The 23,796-nt window shown below is 40.9% G+C and overlaps 1 protein-coding gene across 3 annotated transcripts in view; it reads left to right on the top strand.

Moving 5' to 3' along the window:
• The window catches only part of klhdc10 (kelch domain containing 10), a 60,717-nt gene that overhangs the window by 32,038 nt on the left and 4,883 nt on the right, over positions 1-23,796 (top strand). For all 3 annotated transcript variants that reach the window (XM_063073012.1, XM_063073011.1, XM_063073013.1), the window contains 5 exons: positions 4,602-4,756; positions 12,684-12,832; positions 17,656-17,740; positions 19,749-19,815; positions 21,415-21,462. In XM_063073012.1, coding sequence (XP_062929082.1) covers positions 4,602-4,756; positions 12,684-12,832; positions 17,656-17,740; positions 19,749-19,815; positions 21,415-21,462 — 504 coding nt within the window. The remainder of the gene's footprint in view (positions 1-4,601; positions 4,757-12,683; positions 12,833-17,655; positions 17,741-19,748; positions 19,816-21,414; positions 21,463-23,796) is intronic.

Genomic DNA, 23,796 nt, shown 5'->3' with positions numbered 1-23,796 from the left:
TATGGTCGAAATAACAATAAAAAGCGACTTGACTTGACTTCTGCTCACCTTTTTTTGTGTCAGTGTTGAAGATTGGAAGTAAATACCTTGAGTGTAGATTCATTGGCAAAGAGTGTTAGACATTGAATAGCCAATGATAGTTTGTAAAAGGCATAAAAAGTTGGGAAGTGAGAGGGGTAGGGTTGCTCGTCTTTGGAGATAAAATTTTATGGATTCAGGAGCAAAGGCAGTTGTGGTAGGGTTGTGGTGTTTAGGCTGCAATAGAACAACCTTGCAACATCCTTGTCTAACTCTGTGCAGGTAACCTTTCATTGTTTTCTCCCACAGTTATTTAGTCTCATTGCAAATGCACCTGTGCTACCTGCCTGTGATATTGGGCCGTGTACATTCCATTTTCTAAATATATTTGATTTTTAGTGGCAATATATTGACGGCTGTTAATTTTGCTTCTTCCGCAAGTGGAAATGTAGTGCCCTCTTAATTAAAATTCTTAAATATTTAAAAGGTTGCTATTTAGAGGAGATGTACTCAGGGATTTGATTGTTGCAAAGTTATACATTTGCATTTCTGCCGTCCTTGTAAATTATTTTTCTATCCACTTTTACTGTCTCCAAATCATAAATACGAGATCCTGCAGATGCTGGAAATCTTTCAGTAATTACTCCCCTCCCCTCTCCTCTCCTTTCCTCGTTTTGAATACTCTCTCACCCCTTCTCCTTACCTGCTCATCACCTCCCTCTGGTTACCTGTGTCCTTTTTTTTCCCATTAGATTCCTTTATCAGCCCTGTACCTCTTCCACCTATTCCCTCCCAGCTTCTTGCTTCATCCCCTCCCCCCCTCCCCCCCCCCCCCACCTGGGCTCGCCTATCAGCTTCCAACTTGTATTTCTCCCTTTCTCTCAACCACCTTATTCTGGCTTCTGCCCCCTTCCTTTCCAGTCCTGATGATGACTTTTTATTCCCCTCCATAGATGCTGCCTGACTTGCGCAGTTCCACTTGCATTTTGTGTGTTGCTCTGTCTGATGTCTCCAAATATCCTGTTATAATGTGACAACCAAAACACTGCCTGCTACTTCAAAGGAGGTCCAAGCAAAGCTTGACTATTAGTTTCATGGACTTTTTTTAATATTCCAGTCTTTCTTTGTAGAACTGAATTCCTAAGAGCTTAAGACATGGGAGCAGAATTAGGCCATTTGGCCCATCAATTCTACTCTGCCTTTCCATCACGGCTGATTTATTATCCCTCTCAACCCCATTTTCCTGCCTTCATCCCATAACCTTCGCCCTGATTAATCAAGAACCTATTAACCTTAAATATATCAAGTGATTTGGCCTGCATAGTCATCTGTGGCAATGAATTCCACAGATTCACCACCCTCTGGCTAAAGAAAGTTGTCCTCATCTTTTTTCTGAGTGGATGTCCCTCTATTCTGAGGCTGTGCCCTCTGGTCCAAGCCAGCGTCTGCAGTCCCAGAGCCATCAAACACTCCTTGTATGTTAACCCTTTCATTCCTGGGATCATTCTTGTGAACTTCCTCTGGACCCTCTCTAATGCCAGCACATCCTTTCTTTGATAAGGGGCCCAAAACTGCTCATAACACACCAAATGCAGTCTGATCAAGCCTCAGCAATGAGGCCTTATAAAGCCTCAGCAATACATCCTTGCTTTTATATTCTATTCCTCTCAAAATGAATGCTAACATTGCATTTGTCTTCCTTGCCACCAACTCAACCTGCAGGTTACATTTTAGGGAATCCTGCATGAGGACTACCAAGCCCCTTTGCGCTTTTAATTTTCTCCACAATTAGAAAATAGTCCACACCTTTTATTCTTTCTACCAAAGGCATGACATTGCACTTACCTACACTATATTCCATATGCCACTTCTCTCCCCATTCTCCTAATCTAAGTCCTTCTGCAGACACCCTGCTTCCTCAACACTACTTGCCCCTCCACCTGCAAACTTGTACACAAACGCATCAATTCCTTCATCCAAATCATTGACATAGAACGTGAAAAGAAGTGGTCCCAACACCGACTCCTACAGCACACCATTAGTCACTGGCAGCCAACCAGAAAAGGGCCCCTTATTACGACTCTTTGCGTCCTGCCAGTCAGCCAATCTTCTATCCATACTAGTATCTTTCCTGTAATACCATGGGCTCTTGTTAAGCAGCTTCAAGTATGGCACTTTGTCAAAGGCCTTTTGAAAATCCAAATCAACATCGACTGACTGTCCTTTGTCTATCCTACCTGTTATTTCCTCAAAGAATTCCAACAGATTTGTCAGGCAAGATTCCCCCTTAAGGAAACAATGCTGACTGTGGCTGATTTTTGTCATTTGCCTCCAAGTACCCTAAAACCTTATCCTTAATACTGTAATGGACTCCAACATCTTTCCAACCACTGAAATCAGATTAACTGGTCTATAATTTCCTTTCTTCTGCCTCCCTGTTTTCCGAAAGAGTGGAGAGACATTTGCAATTTTCCAGTCTTCCGGAACCATTCCAGAATCCAGAGATTCTTGAAAGATCATTACTAATGCCTCCTCAATCTCTTCAGCTACTTTTAGAACCCTAGTCCAAGTGACTTATCTACCTTCAGACCTGTCAGCTTCCCAAGCACCTTCTCCTTAGTAATAGCAACAGCACTCACTTCTGCCCCCTGACATTCTTTAATATCTGGCATTCTGCTAGTGTCTTCCACAGTGAAGACTGACACAAAATACTTAAGTTTATATGCCATTTCTTTGTCTCTCATTGCTACATCTCTCGTATTATTTTCCAGTGGTGTGATATCCACTTTCATCTGCCTTTTATTCTTTATATGTCTGAATTTTTTTTTGGTATCTTCTTTTATTGGCTAACTTGCCTTCAATTTTCATCTTTTCTCTCTTTATGGCTTCTTTGTTACTTTCCGTTGGCTTTTAAAAGCTTCCCAATCCTCTTCTTTCCCACTAATTTTTGCTGTATTATATGCCCTTTCTTTTGCTTTTATGCTGTCTTCCCTTGTCAGCCAAGGATGCCTCATCCTTCCTTTAGAATACTTCTTCATCTTTATCTTTTTGTGCCTTCCAATTTGCTCCAGGAACTCCAATCTTTGCCATCATCCCTGCTAGTGTGCCCTTCCAATCAACTTTGGCAAGCTCCTCTCTCATGTCTCTGTAATTCCTTTTATTCCAGTATAATACTATTACAACTGAATTTTAGTTTCTCCTCCTTAAACTGCAGGTTAATTCTATTATATTATGGTTACCGGCTCCTGAGGTTTCCTTTACCTTAAGCACCCTAATCAAATCTGGGTCATTATACAAACACCCAATCCAACCCAGATCCAATTCTTCTGCTTGGTTTGCTTCCTCCCCCCTCCCCCCTCCCCCCTCCCCCCCCCACTTACTGTTCTGTTTTGAATTTAATGATGTTTGTATTTGTACACTCATTACTTGGCTTCTGACAAATTTATTTTTTCCAAATTGCAATCTCTTGTTTGTCCTTTTTTTTTTGTGGCAACTATTCCATGCAATTCAGTGTTTGACCTGTTGTATCTAATTCATTAATATATGATCTTGACATTCATCCCTGTAGGACCCCATGTTTTCTTTGTTATTTTCAATAGATGTTTCATCCTTGCAGTCAACCTGTTATTCAGTCTGTTTCTTGTCCTCTCTGAGTATATACTGTACACTCGGTGGCTGCTCTATTAGATACATGAGTGGAGCCCAGTGGGCTCTTCTGCTGTAGCTCATCTGCTTCAAGTTTCGACATGTTGTGCATTCAGAGGTACTTTTCTGGACACCACTGCTGTAACATATGGTTATCAGAGTTACTGTTGCCTTCCTGTCAGCCTGACCCAATCTGGCTGTTTTCCTGTGACCTCTCACATTAACAAGGAGTTTTTGCCCACAGAACTGCCACTCTCTGGATTTTTTTTGTTTTTTGCACCGTTTTCTGTAAACTCTACAGACTGTTGTGTGTGCGAGTCCCAGGAGATCAGCAGTTTCTATTAAAACCACCTGGTCCGGCACCAACAATCATTCCATGATCAAAGTCACTTAGATCACACTACTTCCCTATTCTGAGCAACAACTGACCCTGTGTGTTTTTATGCATCGAGTTGCTGCCACATGATTGTCTGAGTAAATGTTTGCATTAATGAGCAGGTGTACGTAATAAAGTTGTGACTGAGTGTTTATTATTGTATAAACAATACCATGGGGTATGATAACCCAGTAATCTCATTGTTTCTAAATTGTGAGCAGGAAAAAGATAGAAACAATGTGATCTGAGTGAGTGCAGTTTCTTGCTGCACATTGTGCATGTGAAGTGATAGTTTTGAAAGTTTCAATAATGCCTATCCTGATGAGAGAGGTTAGCATAGTTGGTTATCCCTGATATATGAATGCTTCAAAACAAGTATATCTTTCTTTTCTATCTGATCAGCAGGCTTTCTATTACTTTTTTTTAATGGATTAGGTACAGATCGCCTTTGAGTAGGCTCTCTGTTGGTAGTTACAGAATAAGGGTTTCATGAATTTGCAAAGTCATGTCCAGTTTTTGATGAATACTAAAATTAGCAATGTTTATATTGTATTTGTTACAGTTGTTTTACATGGTAATAATCTGTTGGTGTTTGGAGGCACTGGCGTCCCCTTTGGCGAGAGCAGTGGGAATGATGTACATGTATGCAACATTAACTACAAACGATGGGCACTGCTTAACTGTCGAGGGGAGAAACCCAATCCCATCTATGGGCAGGTCAGTGATCCTCTGCCATTGAATGAGCATTGACACAATAAGCATTCATTCTTTCCTCTCACCTTTCAAAAGGGATCCTCCCTCATCAGTTAAAAGGGGTTTCTTTTCTCACTCTGTCTAAGAAACTTGCATCTTGTCCTCATTGCCACTCATAATCTTAGGGTTTTAATCAATAGTTTGGCCTCAGATGAATAAAGAAGATTTTCTTATCACCATATTTTATAACCATACAAATTATGGTGCTTTCTCTTTCCTCTAACTTATTCAAAATTTGGTGTCTAGAGTGTACAGTGAATAATACTGCTGAGTTTTACCTAGTCTAAATGTGACAGCCAGGCTTTTAATTCCCCACAGTGAAATACAGCCAGAATTACTGAGGATTTTAGAAGCATAACCTGTTATGTGTGTGATTTTTTTTTTATGCTGTGCTCATCAAATATCTGCTTTGAACAGACTACTTTATCCTTTTTTAATTTGCTGTTTTCCAAACACTTGTTCATTAAATCCTCTATCCATTTAGCTTGGCTCCCATTAAAGTAAGCAGAAAGCCAGTCTCTGGTTGCACACATAACCATCCCCAGCATCATCGTATTGTTTAGTTGGTATGCTACATCCCACCATACCACAGAGTCTAGTTAGGTGCTCTCATCGTTACTAATAGAGGAAAATTTTTATCTCTCCTCTGCTTACCAGTACTACCTGGAATTTGGGGATGGGACTATGGTGGGAGAGATCTACTGTTCCAGTGCCTAGGCCCTGTGATAGATTCCATTGTTTATGGACTTGAAAATTTGTAATGGGAATCTGAAAATGAAACTAAATTGTAATTTTTTTACATGAGCTCTGAGCTATGTCAGCATAGGGCAGCGTAGCAGTTAGTGTGATGCTATTATAGCTCGGGGCATTTCAGTGCCGTCTGTAAGGAGGGTGTATGTTCTCCCCATGACCGAGTGGGTTTTCTCCCACAATGTAACGACAAGCTGGTTAGTAGGTTAATTGGTGATTGTAAATTGACCTGTGATTAGGCTGGGGTTAAATAGATGGTCAAGTGGGTCTTCTCCCATAATGTAAAGACAAGCTGGTTAGTAGGTTAATTGGTGATTGTAAATTGACCTGTGATTAGGCTGGGGTTAAATAGGTGGGCTGTTGGACAGTGCAGCTCATTGGATGGGAAAGGCCTGTTCCACACTGTATCTCTAAATGAATAAAAATAACTACTCCAGTCCCTACTCCAGTTACTTTTCTAATGGTCCTGCCCAGCCTAAGGTCTGCGATGATATGGAGGCCAGCTAGTATTAGTAGCAATTTACTGTGCATGAGAGCTCTGAAGTGGACGTGATTTGCATTTAATGTGCATGCTCTTTCTCTTCCTCACCATGTCCAGCACCCTGCTTTAATTATAAAAGTTGGCCAAACATTTGGAGCAGTTCTTTGTTCTTTTTTTTTATATTTTTAAATTTTATATATATCAATAGAAAAAAAGAAAAAAAAAACCCCCCAAAAAAAACCCACCGTGCAACTAACTAAAAGCAAGGCAAAGCAATGGGCTAACTTGAAACCAAACAGAGTTAAACTTAAAATCACGTCCTCAATCCCGACCTCCATTAAAACAGTGAAAAAAAAACAAGAAGGGTAAATATTACATTAAATGAAAATATCGAATAAAAGGTCCCCAAATCTGTTCAAATTTAAATGAAGAATCATAAAGGTTACTTCTAATTTTCTCCAAATTCAAACATAAAATCGTCTGAGAAAACCAAAAAAAGGTAGTTGGAGCATTAAGCTCTTTCCAATGTTGTAAAATACATCTTTTCGCCATTAAAGTAAGAAATGCAATCATTCTACGGGCTGAAGGGGAAAGATTACTAGAAATTTTAGGTAGTCCAAAGATAGCAGTAATAGGGTGAGGAGAGATATCTATATTTAATACCTTAGAAATAATATTGAAAATATCTCTCCAAAAAGTTTCCAAAGTAGGGCAAGACCAAAACATATGAGTTAAAGAGGCTATCTGCCCCGAACATCTATCACAGAAAGGATTAATATGCGAGTAAAAACGCGCTAACTTATCTTTGGACATATGTGCTCTATGAACCACTTTAAATTGAATTAGGGAATGTTTAGCACAAATAGAGGAAGTATTAACTAATTGTAAAATCTGCCCCCAATCATCCACAGAAATGGTAAGCCCCAATTCCTGTTCCCAATCTACCCTAATCTTATCAAATGGAGCTTTCCTAAGTTTCATAATAATATTATAAATCATAGCCGATGCACCTTTCTGACATGGATTAAGGTTAATTATCGAATCTAAAATATATATAGGAGGAAGCATTGGAAAGGAAGAAAGTATAGTACTTAAGAAATTTCTAACTTGTAAATATCTAAAAAAATGTATTCTTGATAAGTTATATTTATTAGATAATTGTTCAAAAGACATAAGGGAACCATCTAAAAATAAATCCAAAAACCGTAAAATACCCTTAGTCTTCCAAGTTTGAAAAGCGCGATCCGTAAAAGAGGGAGGAAAAAATATGTTACCTAAAATAGGAATCGCTAACCCGAATTGATTAAGATCAAAAAATTTTCTGAATTGAAACCAAATGCGCAAAGCATATTTAACTATCGGGTTAGAGACCTGCTTAAGGCGTTTCGAATCAAAAGGAAGAGAGGAACCTAAAATAGAACCAAGTGTATAACCCTGAACAGATTGTAATTCCAATGCTACCCATTTAGGAATAGATAGTATGTCCCGGTCAAGTAACCAAAATTTCATATGTCGAATATTAATAGCCCAATAATAAAATCTAAAGTTAGGTAATGCTAAACCTCCATCTCTCTTAGCTTTCTGTAAATGTATTTTACCCAGTCTCGGATTCTTATTCTGCCAAATAAATGAAGAAATTTTAGAGTCAACTTTATCAAAAAAAGATTTAGGAACGAAAATTGGTAATGCCTGAAACACATATAAAAATTTTGGCAAAAAAAACATCTTAACTGCATTAATATGACCAATCAAAGTTAAATATAAGGGAAACCATTTAGATGAAAGTTGAGTAATATGGTCTATTAATGGTAAAAAGTTAGTCTTAAATAAATCTTTATGTTTACAAGTAATTTTAATCCCAAGATATGAAAAGTAATTATTAATCAATTTAAATGGAAATTTATAATATAAGGGAAGATGTTTATTAATCGGAAAAAGTTCACTCTTACTAAGATTTAATTTATAACCTGAGAAAAGACCAAATTGTGCTAATAACTCTAAAACAGCAGGAATGGATCTCTCAGGATTAGAAATATATAAAAGTAAATCATCAGCATAGAGTGATAATTTATGGGACTTTAATCCCCGAGTTATCCCAGTAATATTTGAAGATTCTCGAATAGCAATTGCAAGAGGTTCTAATGCAATATCAAATAATAGGGGACTAAGAGGACAGCCTTGTCGAGTACCACGAAAGAGAGGAAAAAAAGGTGAGTTTAAAGAGTTAGTACGAACCGAGGCTACAGGGGAGTAATATAACAGTTTAATCCAGGATATAAATTTCAAGCTAAAATTAAACATTTCAAGCACCTTAAATAAATAAGGCCATTCTACTCTATCAAAAGCTTTCTCGGCATCTAAAGAAATAACACACTCAGGAACATTTTGTGAGGGAGTATAAACGATATTTAACAATGTACGAATATTATAAAAAGAGTAACGACCTTTAATAAAACCCGTTTGGTCTTCCGAAATAATAGAAGGAAGTACTTTTTCTAGTCTATTTGCTAATAACTTAGAAAAAACTTTAGAATCAACATTTAATAAAGATATTGGTCTATAAGATGCACATTGAGCAGGGTCTTTATCCTTCTTTAGTATTAAAGAAATTGATGCTCTATTAAAAGATTCCGGAAGTTTACCAAGTTTCAAAGAAGCCTCAAAAACCTTATAGAGCCAAGGAATCAATAAAGAAGCAAAACATTTATAAAATTCAACGGTAAACCCATCAGGGCCAGGAGCTTTCCCCAGATTCATAGAAAAAATAACATTCTTAATCTCATCCATTGTAATGGAAGTATCTAATAAAGAAGACATATCCTGTGAAATCTGAGGGAAGTCTAACTTATCTAAAAAATCATTCATATATTTAGAATCTCGAGGAGACTCTGATTGATATAAAGAAGAATAAAAATCACAAAAGGTTTGATTAATCCCCACATGATCCAATATCAATCGATCATTTTGGTTATAAATCTGATTGATTTGAGATTTAACATAATTAGATTTCAATTGATTAGCCAGCAGCTTGCCAATTTTATCACTGTGAACATAAAAATCACTTCTTGTTTTCTTTAATTGGTTTACAATCGAGGACGAGAGTAGTAAACTGTGTTCCATTTGAAGTTCAGTTCTTTGTTTGTATAGCTCCTCAGAAGGAGCCATAACATATTTCTTATCAATTTCTTTAATCTTGTCCACAATTGCCATCTCCTCCTGCTTCTGTTTCTTCCTCAAAGCAACGGAATACGAAATAATCTGACCCCGAATATAGGCTTTAAAAGTGTCCCAAAGAGTGTTAACCGAAATATCTTCTGTATAGTTAATTGTAAAAAAAAGCTCAATCTGTTCATTCATAAAATTAACAAAGTCCGAGTCCTGAAGCAACAGCGAATTAAAACGCCATTGTCTATTGTTTGGTATATTGGCCATAATTTTAATAGAAAGCTTAAGTGGAGCATGATCCGAAATGGTTATAGAATCATAATCACATTTAATCACTGAAGGAATGAGACGAGAATCAATGAAAAAAATAATCAATTCTTGAATAGGAATGATGAACATGTGAAAAGAAGGAAAAATCTTTTTCCTGAGGATGCAGAAAACGCCAAATGTCCGTCGACCCAGAATCAGAAAGGAAAAAATTAATCAAATTTGCAGATTTATTAGGTAAAGTCCGTAAAGGAGCTGAACGGTCCAAAGCTGGAGATAAACAGGTATTAAGATCTCCGCCCCAAATCAATGAAAACTCGTTCAAATTCGGAAACTGATCAAACAATGATTTATAAAATTCCGGACAATCCATATTAGGAGCATAAACATTAACCAAAACTACTTTTTTATTAAATAGTAAACCACTAACCAATAAAAATCTACCATTCGGATCAGAGATAATATCCTGTTGTATAAAAGTAACTGAGGAATCTATAAAAATAGAGACGCCTCGAATCTTAGCATTGGAGTTCGAATGAAATTGTTGTCCCTTCCAGAATTTGAAAAAACGTAGTCTGTCCCCCCCTCCGTACATGGGTCTCTTGTAAAAATAAAATTTGTGCTTTAAGTCTCCGGAACACTTTAAAAACTTTTTTCCTTTTAATAGGATGATTAAGACCATTAGTATTCCAGGAGACAAAATTAATAATAGACTCCATAAATCCTAAAGTCAACCCACAACAAGGAGGATTGACAATAGGCGCGACCCACAAACCCGGAGAGGAAACAGAACATACAAAAGATACCGGGGAAAAGGACGCAACCAGTACTTCAATAATGTATATAGCCCAAAGAGAAACAAACTAAAACGTGAAGCCCCTCCCACCACCCCCCACCCCAAGACCCCAAGGCAAAATCTAAAGCAGACCCGCCAGAAAGAAGCAAGCGCTAAAACTACCCCCATGACTTCCGGTATACGCTCCCTAAAAAAAAGGTATAAATATGAAAAAGATCAGCTAATTGTAAAACAGTAAAAAAATAAGTAAAAAAAAGTTAGCTCAATTAAGATACATACAGAACAGAACAAAAGCCGGAAAATATATATTAAAAAAAACCACAATAAACCTCAAACTCATGAATAGACACAGCAACAAAAAAAATAGGATTATTAACATAAAGTGATTATAAAAAGCAAAACAGCATAAAATTTTTTAAAAAACTACAAAATTTAAGGCCGCACAGGAAATACGTAAGATGACAAAAGGGAAGTAACCACCCAGAATCCCCTGGGAAAAGAAAGAAATGACGCAGTTAAAAAGAAAGTTTAGCAGCCATATTAAGAAATCAAAAGTAAACTTTTCTGCCCAAATAGGGCACAGAAAAGTTAAAACCAACTAATTCACAGCCTCCGATCAACGGAGATAATTAAAAAAAGGCAATTAAGATGTTGAAGATGAAAGTTGGTCCAGATAACTCTGGGCATCCGATGGAGAATCAAAAAAACGAAGGGCTCCATCTAACATGCGAATCCTTAGACGTGCAGGGTACAGCAGCGCTGGTCTTAAATCCATCTTATAGAATTCCGACATCACGGATCTGTAACGGACCCGTTGGTCCCAGATTGGTTTACTGAAATCTTCCACGAATCGGAACTTAAGATCCGAAAAATCAATGAAACCTTTAGATCGAGCGAATCGAAACAGTCTCTCCTTGTCTTGAAAATAATGAAAACGTAAAATAACATGCCTAGGTCTATCTGACCTAGACGAGTATGATGGGATTCTGTGAACACGATCCAGTAGCGGTGGTTGGTCAGGAAATACAGTAGGGAATGCATCTTTTAAAAGTTGGGAGAAATATTTCATGGGGTTGTTAGCTTCAACGGCTTCCCTCACGCCAATCATTCGTAAATTCTGCCGTCGCATTCTAGATTCCAAGTCAGAGTTTTTAAAAGTCAAAAAGTCCAGTTTCTTCTTCATTACATTAATTGTTTCTTCGATTTTCCCCATCTTAAGCTCACTTTGTTGCGCGAATTTTTGAAGATCAGATATAGCCGACTGATGTTCCGCAATACATGTTTGCATCTTATCAATTAAATCGGCAATTTTCTGGAAATTAGTTGAGATTTCCGTATGAATCAGGTCTTTAACAGAGCCTGCAATTTCCGTACAAATCATCTCCCTAACAGAGGTTGAAATTTCCCTCTGAATTAACTCCGATATCGCTTTCAAAGTCACCGGTGATTCAGTCGGGGGGAAATCCGTAGCTTTCGGTTTAACCGGAGGTTTACCATCCTTGCCGTTTTTCCCGTTCTTAGACATAGCAGATCTAAGTATCATCCAATTGTCAGAGAATTCAGTTTAATTCAAAGTATTATAAAAATTGATGCCTTAATGGTTAATTAAAGTATAGCTGACCATAGAGAAAAAAAACTCAGAGGTAATGGAGCGAGTCAAGAACGCGACTTCACTCCATGAGCGCTACCGGAAGTCTCCTGTTCTTTATCAAAGAAAAAGTCTATCATTTCACTATCAAGTGATTTGTCAGATTTCAGAGTAAGGAAGTTGATGTGTGGTATTCTGTCTGTCTTAATGCCTGCTATTCAGTGATGCAGATCGGAATGTATCAGTGAGAGGAAAAAAAATTTAAAAAGAACATGTCGAAAACTTGCAGCACAGAGCAATACAAGTCTACCTGATCTCCTCTGCAGTAGGGCATTTACTTGCCAACTCGTCTTGGGAGCTGCTTCACAGAGCAGCTCTTGGCATTCTGATTTACAATTTACCCATCAATGCTTGCAGTATGCATGTACTTCCACATACAGAGCAGAACAGGCCCTCCTGGCCACTGCCCAGCAACCCTAGTTACAGGATCATTTACAATGAGCAATTAACCTATTAAGCGGCTTGTCTTTGGAATGTGGGAGGAACCCAGAGAACCCAGTGGAAACCCATGCGCTGACGGGAAGAACGTACTAACTTTCTAATGGATGACGCCAGAACTCTGATGCCTCACGCTGTAATAGTGTCACACTTACCACTGTGCTACCAGAGTGCCCTAAGATTGTTAACAGGCAGCTTGTGCAGACTGCCAGTTTTGTTTAATTCAAATAGAGAAGTACAAAATATCACGACTTTGAGACTGGTTAGCTAGAGCTGTAAGATGTCCATAAAACCGTTTGGAGAATTGTCTTAGCTGTTCACCTTTCTCTTTGCTCTTAATTTACAGGCAATGGTGATCATAAATGGTTACTTGTATATATTTGGTGGAACAACTGGTTATGTTTACAACACAGACTTGCACCGATTAGACCTTAGAGCCCGAGAATGGATACAACTAAAACCACATAACCCTCCTAGTGACTTACCAGAAGAAAGGTGAGCAACTGTGGAACATTTTCTAGTCAAGATCCTGTAACTCCCAAGACTTCTGATGTTGTTGGGTTTGAGTACAATTATAATGATTTTGGTTATCTCTCTTTAAAGAGAGGATGATGAATTAACAAATATGGTAAATTAGTTTATTATTCTCATGTGTTCTGAGGTACAGTGCAAAATTGTCTTGCATACAATTCATTACAACAGTGTACTGGGGTAATACAAGATAAGGCACTAGATTGCAGAATAAAATGTTAGAGAAATTCTAATATAGGTAGACAAATGATAGCTATGTTCATAATGAGGTAGGTTTTGAGGTAAAAAGTCGATCTTATCGTACTAGGCACTATTTAGAAACTGTCCTTGAGCCTGTGGTCTGTGCTTTCAGACTTTTGTATCTTTTGCTTGATGGGAGGGGTGGGGGGGAAGAAAGAATGTCTGGGATTGGTGGGGTCTTTGATAAGTTGGTGGCTTTACTGAGCAGTGAGAAGTCAGTGGCAGTCAGTGGAAGGGAGAATGGTTTCTGTGACATACTGAAATGTGTCCACAACTCTCTGCAGTTTCTTGTGGTCATGGGCAAAGGAGTTGCCATACCAAGTTGTGATGCATCATTGCATGAGTTTAGTTATTAGATGATGGTGACATCAATCAGGAGTGACCTATTAGGGTGTAAATCCCCTCCTGCCTGATTTTTGTGCTTACAGCAGAGTTCTTTCATGATCTGGTTTGCAATCCACAATGAAGTATCTATCTGGTAGTTTGCATGTGACAAATGATTTTCGGAGTGAGATAAGAGTACACACTAAACTATATATGAATGAGGAGTTACCTCTTTAAGGAATCTTCTATATTTAAAAAAAACAATAAATTGAGTCTAACATTTCATACTTGCCACTTTATTAAATAGAATAGATGCTGCTTATTCATTTTAATTTTATTTCACATTCTTTCAACCTTGTGCTTGTGCCCTGCCCCGTACAAGTTTACTAAGAGGCCTTGAGTGTACTGGTGTGAATAATTCTGCACCAGGTAGGTGCTGGTCTGATAGTCCCTTTTTGGTTAGGACATAGAACAGTACAGGCCTTTTTGCCCCACGACATTGCATCAACCTTTTAACCTGCTCCAAGATCAATTTAACCCTTTTATTACCATATTTAACTTAACACTTACCCGTTTAAAAAAAAATCCACAGATTCCAGACTGCAGACGATCCAGTGAGTGAGTGTAGCTGCTGGAAGCTTCCTCTCCATTGTTTTAGCAAGTTAGGCTGTTGGGCTGGACCTGAAGTAAAGCTGAAATGTAGGGCCCTATAGCCCATGCTCCTTACGAGCTTCCTGACAAATGTGGAGCCTTAGGGAAAATAAAATTGAAGACTTCAGACTAAGATTACAGAAACAGAGGGATCAGGGACTGTTGTGTACTCTGCACATAGAGACGTGATTCACCCCAGCATTCCAGCCCGAAGGCTTCATCACCTTCCACATCATGGATTGGACCATGATGCCAGATAAAGGCAGAGATGGCAGTGTTTACTTCATGATTAACTCATTGTGGTGGTTCTGTCTCAGGCCTGCTTCCCTAACCTGGAACATCTGGTCGTCAAGTCTCGTTTGTTCTTTCTGTTGAGTGAGTTTTCTGCCATCATCCTGGTTGCGTTGAACAGCCACCCCCAGCTGATGTTACGCTGGCTGTAGAGGAGCTGGGTACCATAATCAACATTACCAAGACAGCACACCCTGATGCTTCCTGAACATTGTGGGGGACTTCAACCAGGCCAGCTTGAAAAAGTCTTAACAAGTCACCTTGTGGAACCAGAGAAGCTAACACTTGATTACTATCACACCATCATCAACAGCTACTGTGCCATCCTATGCCCGCTCTTTGCCTGTTTGCCAGGAGTGTGCCAGAGACTGAGGACCACACACTAGTAGTGAGGACCATTAAGAATGTGGTCAAGGAATGTGGAGGGGCACTTACGGGCCTCCTGTGGATTGGTAGACTGGACCATATTCAGGGATTGATCTTCAGATCTGAATAAATATGGCACAGTCATCACCATTTTATCAAGATCTACAGGATGATTATGTGCCTTCAGTAACATACTGGATGTGCCCAAACCAGAAGCAGTGGATGAACAAGGAGATTCACAGCCTGCTGAGGTGCTCAAGACCAATGATCCAGAACTCTGGAAGTCCAGTTATGATTTACAGAAGACCATCATTGGCACGCAGAGGCAATTCTATATGAAGTTAGAGAGACAGGGTTTATATGCTGTTACCTCCTGTAAGGTGAAACCTAGTAGCATATATAGCTGTGATGCTTCACTCCCTGATCTCAACATCATTTATCATACTTTGAAAGGGAGAATAAAACTATATCAGTGCAAATCCTCTTGGTATCAGGTTACCCTATCATCTGTCTTGGAGGCTGACGTCAGAGGGTGAACCCTCGCAAGGCATCGGACCCTGATGGTGTACCTTGCAGGGTACTGAAAACCTATGCCAACCTATGGCTGGAATGTTCAAGGACATCTTCAATCTCTCACTACTACAGTTGACAGATCCCACTTGCTTCAAAAGGCCATCAATCATACCAGTGCCCATGTAGAACAGGAAGAGCTGCCTCAGCTACTGTGTTGAAGAGCTTTGAGAGGTTGGTCATGGCTGTAATTAACTTGTGGCTGAACAAGGTCCCGGACCCACTGTAATGTGGGTACCACCGCAACAGGTTTACAGTGTTTACATTCTCACTGGCTTTCCATTCATCCTTGGACCACTGGGACAACAGGAAAGCTATGCCGGGCTGCTGTTTATTGATTACAGCTCAGCATTCAATACCAACATCCCCACAATACTAATCAGCAAGCCTCTGTACCTTCCTCTGCAACTGGGACCTTGACTTCTTCATTGGGAGACCACAGTCGGTGCAGATCATTGATAATATCTCCTCGGGCATACTATATCTCAAGGATATGTGCTTCGCTTACTGCTCTACTCTCTCTACACTCCTGACAGCTCAAGAACCATCTATAAATTTGCTGATGACACCACTGTCATTGGCAGAATCTCAGATGGTAATGAAGCGTACAGGAGTGAGAGAGATCTGTTGGTTGAGTGGTGTAACAACAACTTTGCACTCCAAATCAATAAGACTAAGAATTGATTGTGGACTTCAGGAAGGGGAAGTCAGAAGAACAGACACAAGTTCTCATTGAGGGGTCGGCAGTAGAGAAAGGTTGAGCACCTTCAAGTTCCTGGGCATCAACATCGCAGAGGATCCATTCTGGGCCCAACATATTGATGCAATCATGAAGAAAGTGCGGCAGGAGCTATACTTTATTCAGAGTTAGAGAAAATTTGGTACATCTACAAAGACTCTAGCAAATTTCCACAGATGTACTGTGGAGAGCATTCTGACTGGTTACACTACTGTTTGGTATTATGGAAGCTCCAATGTACAAGAACAAAAGAGGCTGCAGAGGGTTGTAATCTCCGCCAGCTTCCTCACAGGCATGACTCTCCCCACCATGCAGGACATCTCCAAAAGGCAGTGCCCACAGAAGGCTGCATCCATCATGAAGGATCCTCACCATCTCGAACAAACCTCTTCTCATTACTACCATCAGGGAGGAGGTACAGGAGCCTGAAAACCCACACTCTGCTATCAGATTTCTGAGTAGTCCATGAACATTAACCCCCTATTTTTGCACTACTTGCTTATTTTATTTTTATTGAAACTTGTGATTTTTTTTTTGTCTTGCACTGTATTGCTGCCATAAAACAATAAATGTCACAACAAGTATTGGTGATAATAAACTAGATTCTGATTCTAGTTCTGTAGTGCCATTAGGAACCATTGACATATCAAGAATGCTTGGGTAAGCTTCAAACTGAGAACCCAGCAATCACTTACTCCTTTTTGTACCTTCAACCTTGCTGTAGTGGTTGTATTCTCTTGTTCTCTGATCCTAATCTCGAGAGGATGAAACCAGTTCCCCTATTTGTACCACAGATCCAGAGGGATCAGAAAATACTGTGGATCTGGCTAAAGATTTGCATTCTTTTATTTGACTCAGCCACTCACTAGTATTATTTGTTACTCCACTGTACAAGCTCTGGGAATGCAAGCCATTCTTGAAGCTTGCAGATGACAGCAAATTTGGAAATGTAACAGACTTTGATAGGACATTGACAGGTTGTGAAATAGATTGGCACATGGCAAATAAAGTTTAGTGTTGGGAAGTTTAAATGGGTGCAAAAATAGATCCAGAAGCGTACAGTATGACTCTGTGGCAGAACATGTTTATAAAGCAAAAAGGATCCTTGCGTTTTACTATTGAAGAGAAAGCAAGGAAGTCATGTTGAGCCTTTGGCATTTTGTTCACTTCAAGGCACCAGATTTTAAGAAAGACCTGGATGATGCTGTAGAGATCCACTAGCAATGAACAACTAGTTATCTGGAGAGACTTCAAGAGCACAAGTTGTTTCTCCTTGTGTCTTCATCTGAAAGCACACAACTCCAAGAGGCAGCACTCCCTGGATGTGTTAGTTTGGATATGTGTTCCTGTCTCAAGGCAAGTGACCCAATCAGAAAGAAGATGTGAGATGGTTGAGGAGACAAAGCGTAAAGAAATGTTCCTAGGAATTGAAGGAGGAAGGGCAGGACCTTGAGTGTTGACTGAGAGTGTGGATGAAAGGACAGTCACCAGAGTTTAATGGAAGAAGATGCAAAAGTCTTTTGGAGATAGGAAAGTAAATTAGGAATGTTTCAAGGCCTTGGAAGTGCAGCCAAATAAATATGTTTGGAACAATTTGTGTTTTCAGGTACCGACATGAAATTGCACACGATGGACAGAGGATATATATCCTGGGTGGGGGAACATCATGGACAACTTATCCACTAAATAAGGTAGGAGATATCAGCCATAGGTCAGTCCTGGGTGGTGTTGGGGTGTGTTAAGTTGAGCATGGAAGCAGATGGGGGAAAAGAAATTGTAGGGTTACAAAAAAAGATTGTTCTCACTAGCTATTTTGTTGTAATAAATATATAAATTTTGCAGAGAATGTTGTCTGATAGGTCTAGCTAGGTGTATTGATCACTATTCAAAGGTAAATGGTGGGGATTAGAATCTATAGGGGAAGTTCCACGAATCATTCCAGGATCAATATTAAACTAATAACAAAATCTGGAATTGAATCCCCCATGCCAGAATCGGGCAGCAGTGAGGTGATGCATATATCATTCCAGAGGCTAGAGTTGGGCTGGAGGAAATGCCAAATGAATACCTGGGAATCAGTAATTAGATGCATCACACACAAAATGCTCGTGGAACGCAGCAGGCTAGACAGCATCTCTAGGAAGAGGTACAGTCGACGTTTCGGTCCGAGACCCTTCGTCAGGACTAATTGAAAGAAGAGAGAGTAAGAGATTTGAGAGGGGGAGGGGGAGATCCAAAATGATAGGAGAAGACAGGAGGGGGAGGGATGGAGCCAAGAGCTAGAAAGTTGATTGGCAAAAGGGATACAAGGGCTGGAGAAGGGAGAGGATCATGGGACGGGAGGCCTAGGGAGAAAGAAAGGGGGAGGGGAGCCCAGAGGAAGATGGAGAGCAGGCAAGGAGTTATAGTGAGAGGGACAGAGGGAGGAAAAAGAGAGGGGAAAAAAAGGGAAAAAATAATAATAAATAAATAAGGGATGGGGTAAGCAGGGGCGGAGGGGCATTAACGGAAGTTAGAGAAATCAATGTTCATGCCATCAGGTTGGAGGCTACCCAGACGGAATATAAGGTATTGTTCCTCCAACCTGAGTGTGGCTTCATTTTGACAGTAGAGGAGGCCGTGGATAGACATATCAGAATGGGAATGGGACGTGGAATTAAAATGTGTGGCCACTGGGAGACCCTGCTTTCTCTGGCGGACAGAGCGTAGGTGTTCAGCGAAACGGTCTCCCAGCCTGCATCGGGTCTCGCCAATATATAGAAGACCGCATTGAGAGTACCGGCCGCCGTATATCACCCCAGCCGACTCACAGGTGAAGTGTTGCCTCACCTGGAAGGACTGTCTGGGGCCCTGAATGGTGGTGAGCGAGGAAGTGTAAGGGCATGTGTAGCACTTGTTCTGCTTACAAGGATAAGTGCCGGAAGGGAGATTGGTGGGGACAAATGGACAAGGGAGTCGCGTAGGGAGTGATCCCTGCGGAAAGCAGAAGGCGGGGGGAGGAAAGATGTGCTTAGTGGTGGGATCCCACTGGAGGTGGCGGAAGTTACGGAGAATAATATGTTGGACCCGGAGGCTGGTGGGGTGGTAGGTGAGGACAAGGGGAACCCTATCCCTAGTGGGGTGGCGGGAGGATGGGGTGAGAGCAGATGTGTGTGAAATGGGAGAGATGGGTTTGAGAGCAGAGTTGATGGTGGAGGAAGGGAAGCCCCTTTCTTTAAAAAAGGAAGACATCTCCTTTGTCCTGGAATGAAAAGCCTCATCCTGAGAGCAGATGCGGCGGAGATGGAGGAATTGCGAGAAGGGGATAGCATTAGATGCATGTTGTGACTTGTCTTTGTGGTTCTGTGGATCACTGTGTTTTCATAAGTTTTAGAACTATCACAAACAAAATCAAATACTAACAGATGAGAAAGTAGAAACAACAATCAGAAGTCACCCAATGAGCATGGAAATCGGATATGTATATGACGATAGATGTAGAATACAGGATAAAACTGCTTTTCAGAGTGAATAGCAGGAGAGTTCAGTGCACTTGGATGCTAGGCTGCCAGAATTTGCTGAAAGAGCTCAATGGATCAAATGATCTTCTTGGTATACAGAAACCTGGTATTGAAACTGACAGAACCTATGCTAGATTAAGTACAGGGAGCTGTGAGAGGGAGTGATGCTTCTAAGACTGTCTGCTTATTTGACTTTCAGATACATGCCTATAACTTGGAAACTAATACATGGGAGGAGATACAAACAAAACCACAGGAGCGAACAGGCAAGTCTGGAATCTACTGTAAATAATTAGAAAAAAAGGATGAAGAACAGGAATAAAGCTGGTACACTTTTAAGGGCTTTTTAGGTTTGCTTTTTCAAGTTTTCTGTCCTTTTCCTGCTAATTTTCCACCACTCCCCACCTCTGACCCAAACATCCCATTCACTGTTTGGTTTTCAGTTGATACAGATGCTGAACACTGCCCAAGTGACACTACATCTCAGACTGTGTTGGAACACGGGCACAGTGAGAGGGTAAATTTGCTTATGGGATCAATTCCCTTTAAATGATCAGTTTAAAATGTGTTTGAAACCATATAGTAAGATCAGCTGCTTTAATTATTTACTGACATACATCACTGAGTAGGCCTCACGAGCCGCACCACCCAGCAATCCCCCAATTTAACCCAGCAGAATCACGGGACAATTTACAACGACCAATTAACCTACTAACCCATACATCTTTGGACTGTGGGAGGAAACCCATGAGGTCACAAGGAGAACATACAGGCAGTGGCAGGTACTGAACCCGGGTCACTGGTTCTGTAAAATATTGTGCACTACACTCCTGTGCCGACCCTTTAGTGCAAGTTACATATTTTCAAAAACAGACATTGAACCACAGAGGCAGACATTAAGAGTAAAACCTAGAAGATTATTGAAAACGCCAACACAAGGAAATCTGCAGATGCTGGAATTTCAAGCAACACACATAAAAGTTGCTGGTGAATGCAGCAGGCCAGGCAGCATCTCTAGGAAGAGGTACAGTCGACGTTTCGGGCCGAGACCCTTCGTCAGGACTAACTGAAAGAAGAGTTAGTAAGAAATTTGAAAGGGGGGGTGGGGAGATCCAAAATGATAGGAAAAGATAGGAGGGGGTGGGATGGAGCCAAGAGCTGGATAGGGTTCCCCTGGTCCTCACCTACCACCCCACCAGCCTCCAGGTCCAACATATAATTCTCCGTAACGTCTGCCACCTCCAACGGGATCCCACCACCAAGCACATCTTTCCCTCCCACCCCCACCCCCGCTTTCCGCAGGGATCGCTCCCTACGCGACTCTCTTGTCCATTCGTTCCCCCCCCATCCCTCCCCACCGATCGCCCTCCTGGCAGTTATCCGTGTAAGCGGAACAAGTGCTACACATGCCCTTACACCTCCTCCCTCACTACCATTCAGGGCCCCAGACAGTCCTTCCAGGTGAGGCGACACTTCACCTGTGAGTCGGCTGGGGTGATATACTGTGGCTGGTGCTCCCGATGCGGTCTTCTATATATTGGCGAGACCCGGCGCAGACTGGGAGACCGTTTCGCTGAACACCTATGTTCTGTCCGCCAAAGAAAGCAGGATCTCCCAGTGGCCACACATTTTAATTCCACGTCCCGTTCCCATTCTGATATGTCTATCCACGGCCTCCTCTACTGTCAAAATGAAGCCACACTCAGGTTGGAGGAACAACACCTTATATTCCGTCTGGGTAGCCTCCAACCTGATGGCATGAACATTGACTTCTCTAACTTCCGTTAATGCCCCTCCTCCCCCTTGTACCCCATCCGTTACTTATTTGTTATATATATGTAACCAGGTTTATTTTTAAACTGTAGGTTTCCCGGCAGCTAGAAGATGTCATAGCTGTGTACAAATAGGACATGGTAAGTGGCAGCCTAGTATTTTCTCTCAATTCAACAATCCTCTCTCCATGTTTTCCAATGCTAGGTCTTTAGCTTAACTGGTCTGTAGCTCCTTGCTTTGTGTCTCACTCCTTTCCTGAATAACTGATACATTTAAAACCTTCTGAGTTTTCAAAAGAAAGCTATTTTTTTGTGGCTTAGTCAACAGATCATGGGTTCAGATGTCTATTGTATTACTAAGGAAGTCCAATATTATCAGAGGTGCTAAGTTTCAGCTGGGAAGTCAAATTGAAACCTTGGCTGAACTTCAGTGGTGTAAAGAACTCCATTTGATAGTTAAGAAATGCAGGGATGATGTAAGAACATTTGTTCTTGTCAGCATGACTAAAACACTGATCAGTTTATAGGAATGTGCTCTGTACATTGAACAGTACAGCAGAATTCAGGCCCTTTGGCTCACGATGTTGTGCTAACCTTCCAACTGAATCGGAGATCAAATCTAATCCTTCCACTCACATGACTCTCCATTTTTCTGTCATCCATGTGCTTATCTAAGAGTCTCTTAAATGTCCATAAGGTATCAGTATCTACCATCACCCCGGCAGTGTGTTCCACGCACTTACCATTCTCTGTCTATATTTCAAAAATAACTTCCTTTGATATTCCCCCCACCCCCCACCGCTGTCCACACTTTTCCTCCAGTCACCTTAAAATTATGCCTCCTCATATTAGTCATTGCTGCTCTGAGGGAGAAAAGTGCTGTATGTCCACCCTAACTATGCTTCTTATCAGCTTATACATCTTTATCACCTTTCATCATCCTCCAATTCAAAGAGAAAAGCCATACCTCACTCAATCTTTCCTCACGAGACTTGCTCTCTAATCCAAGCAGCATCCTGGAAAATCCCCTCTAAAGCTTCCACATTATTCCTATAATGAGGTGACCAATAGCACTATAACATTACCATGTGACTCTTGAACTTGGGTCCCAACTGATGAAGGCCAACAATCCCTATGTCTTCTCACCACTGTATAAACTTGTGCAGCAACTTTGAGGGATCAATGGACCCTGCTATGAATTCTGTCATTAACCACCTTCAAGATAAACTTTCCAAAATGAGTCACTTCACGCTTCTTCAAATTGAACTCCATTGCCACTTCTCAGCCCATCTGTATCCTGTCAATGTCCCTTTGTAACCCTCAGCAATCTTCTACATTATCCACAGCTCTACCAACCTTCATGTCATATGCAAACTTATTAACCCACCTTCCCACTTCCTCATTTAAGTCATTTATAAAATTCACAAAGAGCATGGCTCCCAGAACAGATTCTTGTGGAACATTAGTCACGAACCCCTAGACAGAATGCACTCGATCTACTTCCACTTCTGCCTACTGTGGGCAAGTAAATTCTGAATGCATGCAGCCAAGTTTCCCCAAATCCCATGCCTCCTTACTTTCTGAATGAGCCTACCATGGGGAACCTTGTCGAACACCTTACTAAAATCCATACACACTACATCCACCGCTCTACCTTCATCAATTGGATTGTCACTACAGAGCCCTCACTATCCTTAATCAGGTTCGTGAGGCACGACCTGGCCCTCACAGAGCCTCTGCTGTCCCTAATCAGATGATACTTCTCCAAATGTTGAGATTGTGTCTCTGAGAATAATTTGCCTACCACTCTAAAGCTCACTGGTCTATAATTTCCAGGATAATCCCTATGATTTTGAACAAAGGAGTAACATTTGCTACCCTCCAATCTTCTGGCACTACTCTTGTGGCCAGTGAGGATGCAAAATCATTACCCAAAAGTGCAGCAATCTCTTCCCTCGCTTCCCATAGTAACCTGGAGTATATCCTGTCTGACCCCAGAAACTTGTCTATCCAAATTCAAAAGTTCCAACACCTCCTCTTCCTTAACATTAACATGTTCCAGTGTATTAGCCTGTACCATGCTGACCTCAGATTCGTCAAGGTCCCTCTCACTGGTGAATAGTGAAGCAAAATATTCATTAAGGACCTCCCCTACCACCTCCTCCTCCAGGCAAGTTTCCTCTTTTATCCCTGATTGGTCCCACCCTCAATCCAATTATCATCCTGTTCCTCACATGGGTATAGAATGCCTTGGCAGTTTCCCTTAATCCTGCTCACCAAGGCCTTATCATGCCCTCTTCCAGCTTGCTGAGTTCTTCCCTGGCTGTCTGAAGATCCTATATGATTCCTGCTTCCTAAACCTTAACTATACTTCCTCCTTTCTCTTGACTCGATGTTCCACTTCTCGTCAATTGTGGGTCCTCCCTCCTGCTATCCTTTCCCCGCCTCAGTGGGACAAAGCTATCTAGAACCTCA

Source organism: Mobula hypostoma, chromosome 20 (genome assembly GCF_963921235.1).
Source record: "Mobula hypostoma chromosome 20, sMobHyp1.1, whole genome shotgun sequence".
Taxonomy (NCBI): domain Eukaryota; kingdom Metazoa; phylum Chordata; class Chondrichthyes; order Myliobatiformes; family Myliobatidae; genus Mobula; species Mobula hypostoma.
Note: the sequence above shows the minus strand (reverse complement) of the source record. Positions and strands in the feature narration are given on the sequence as shown.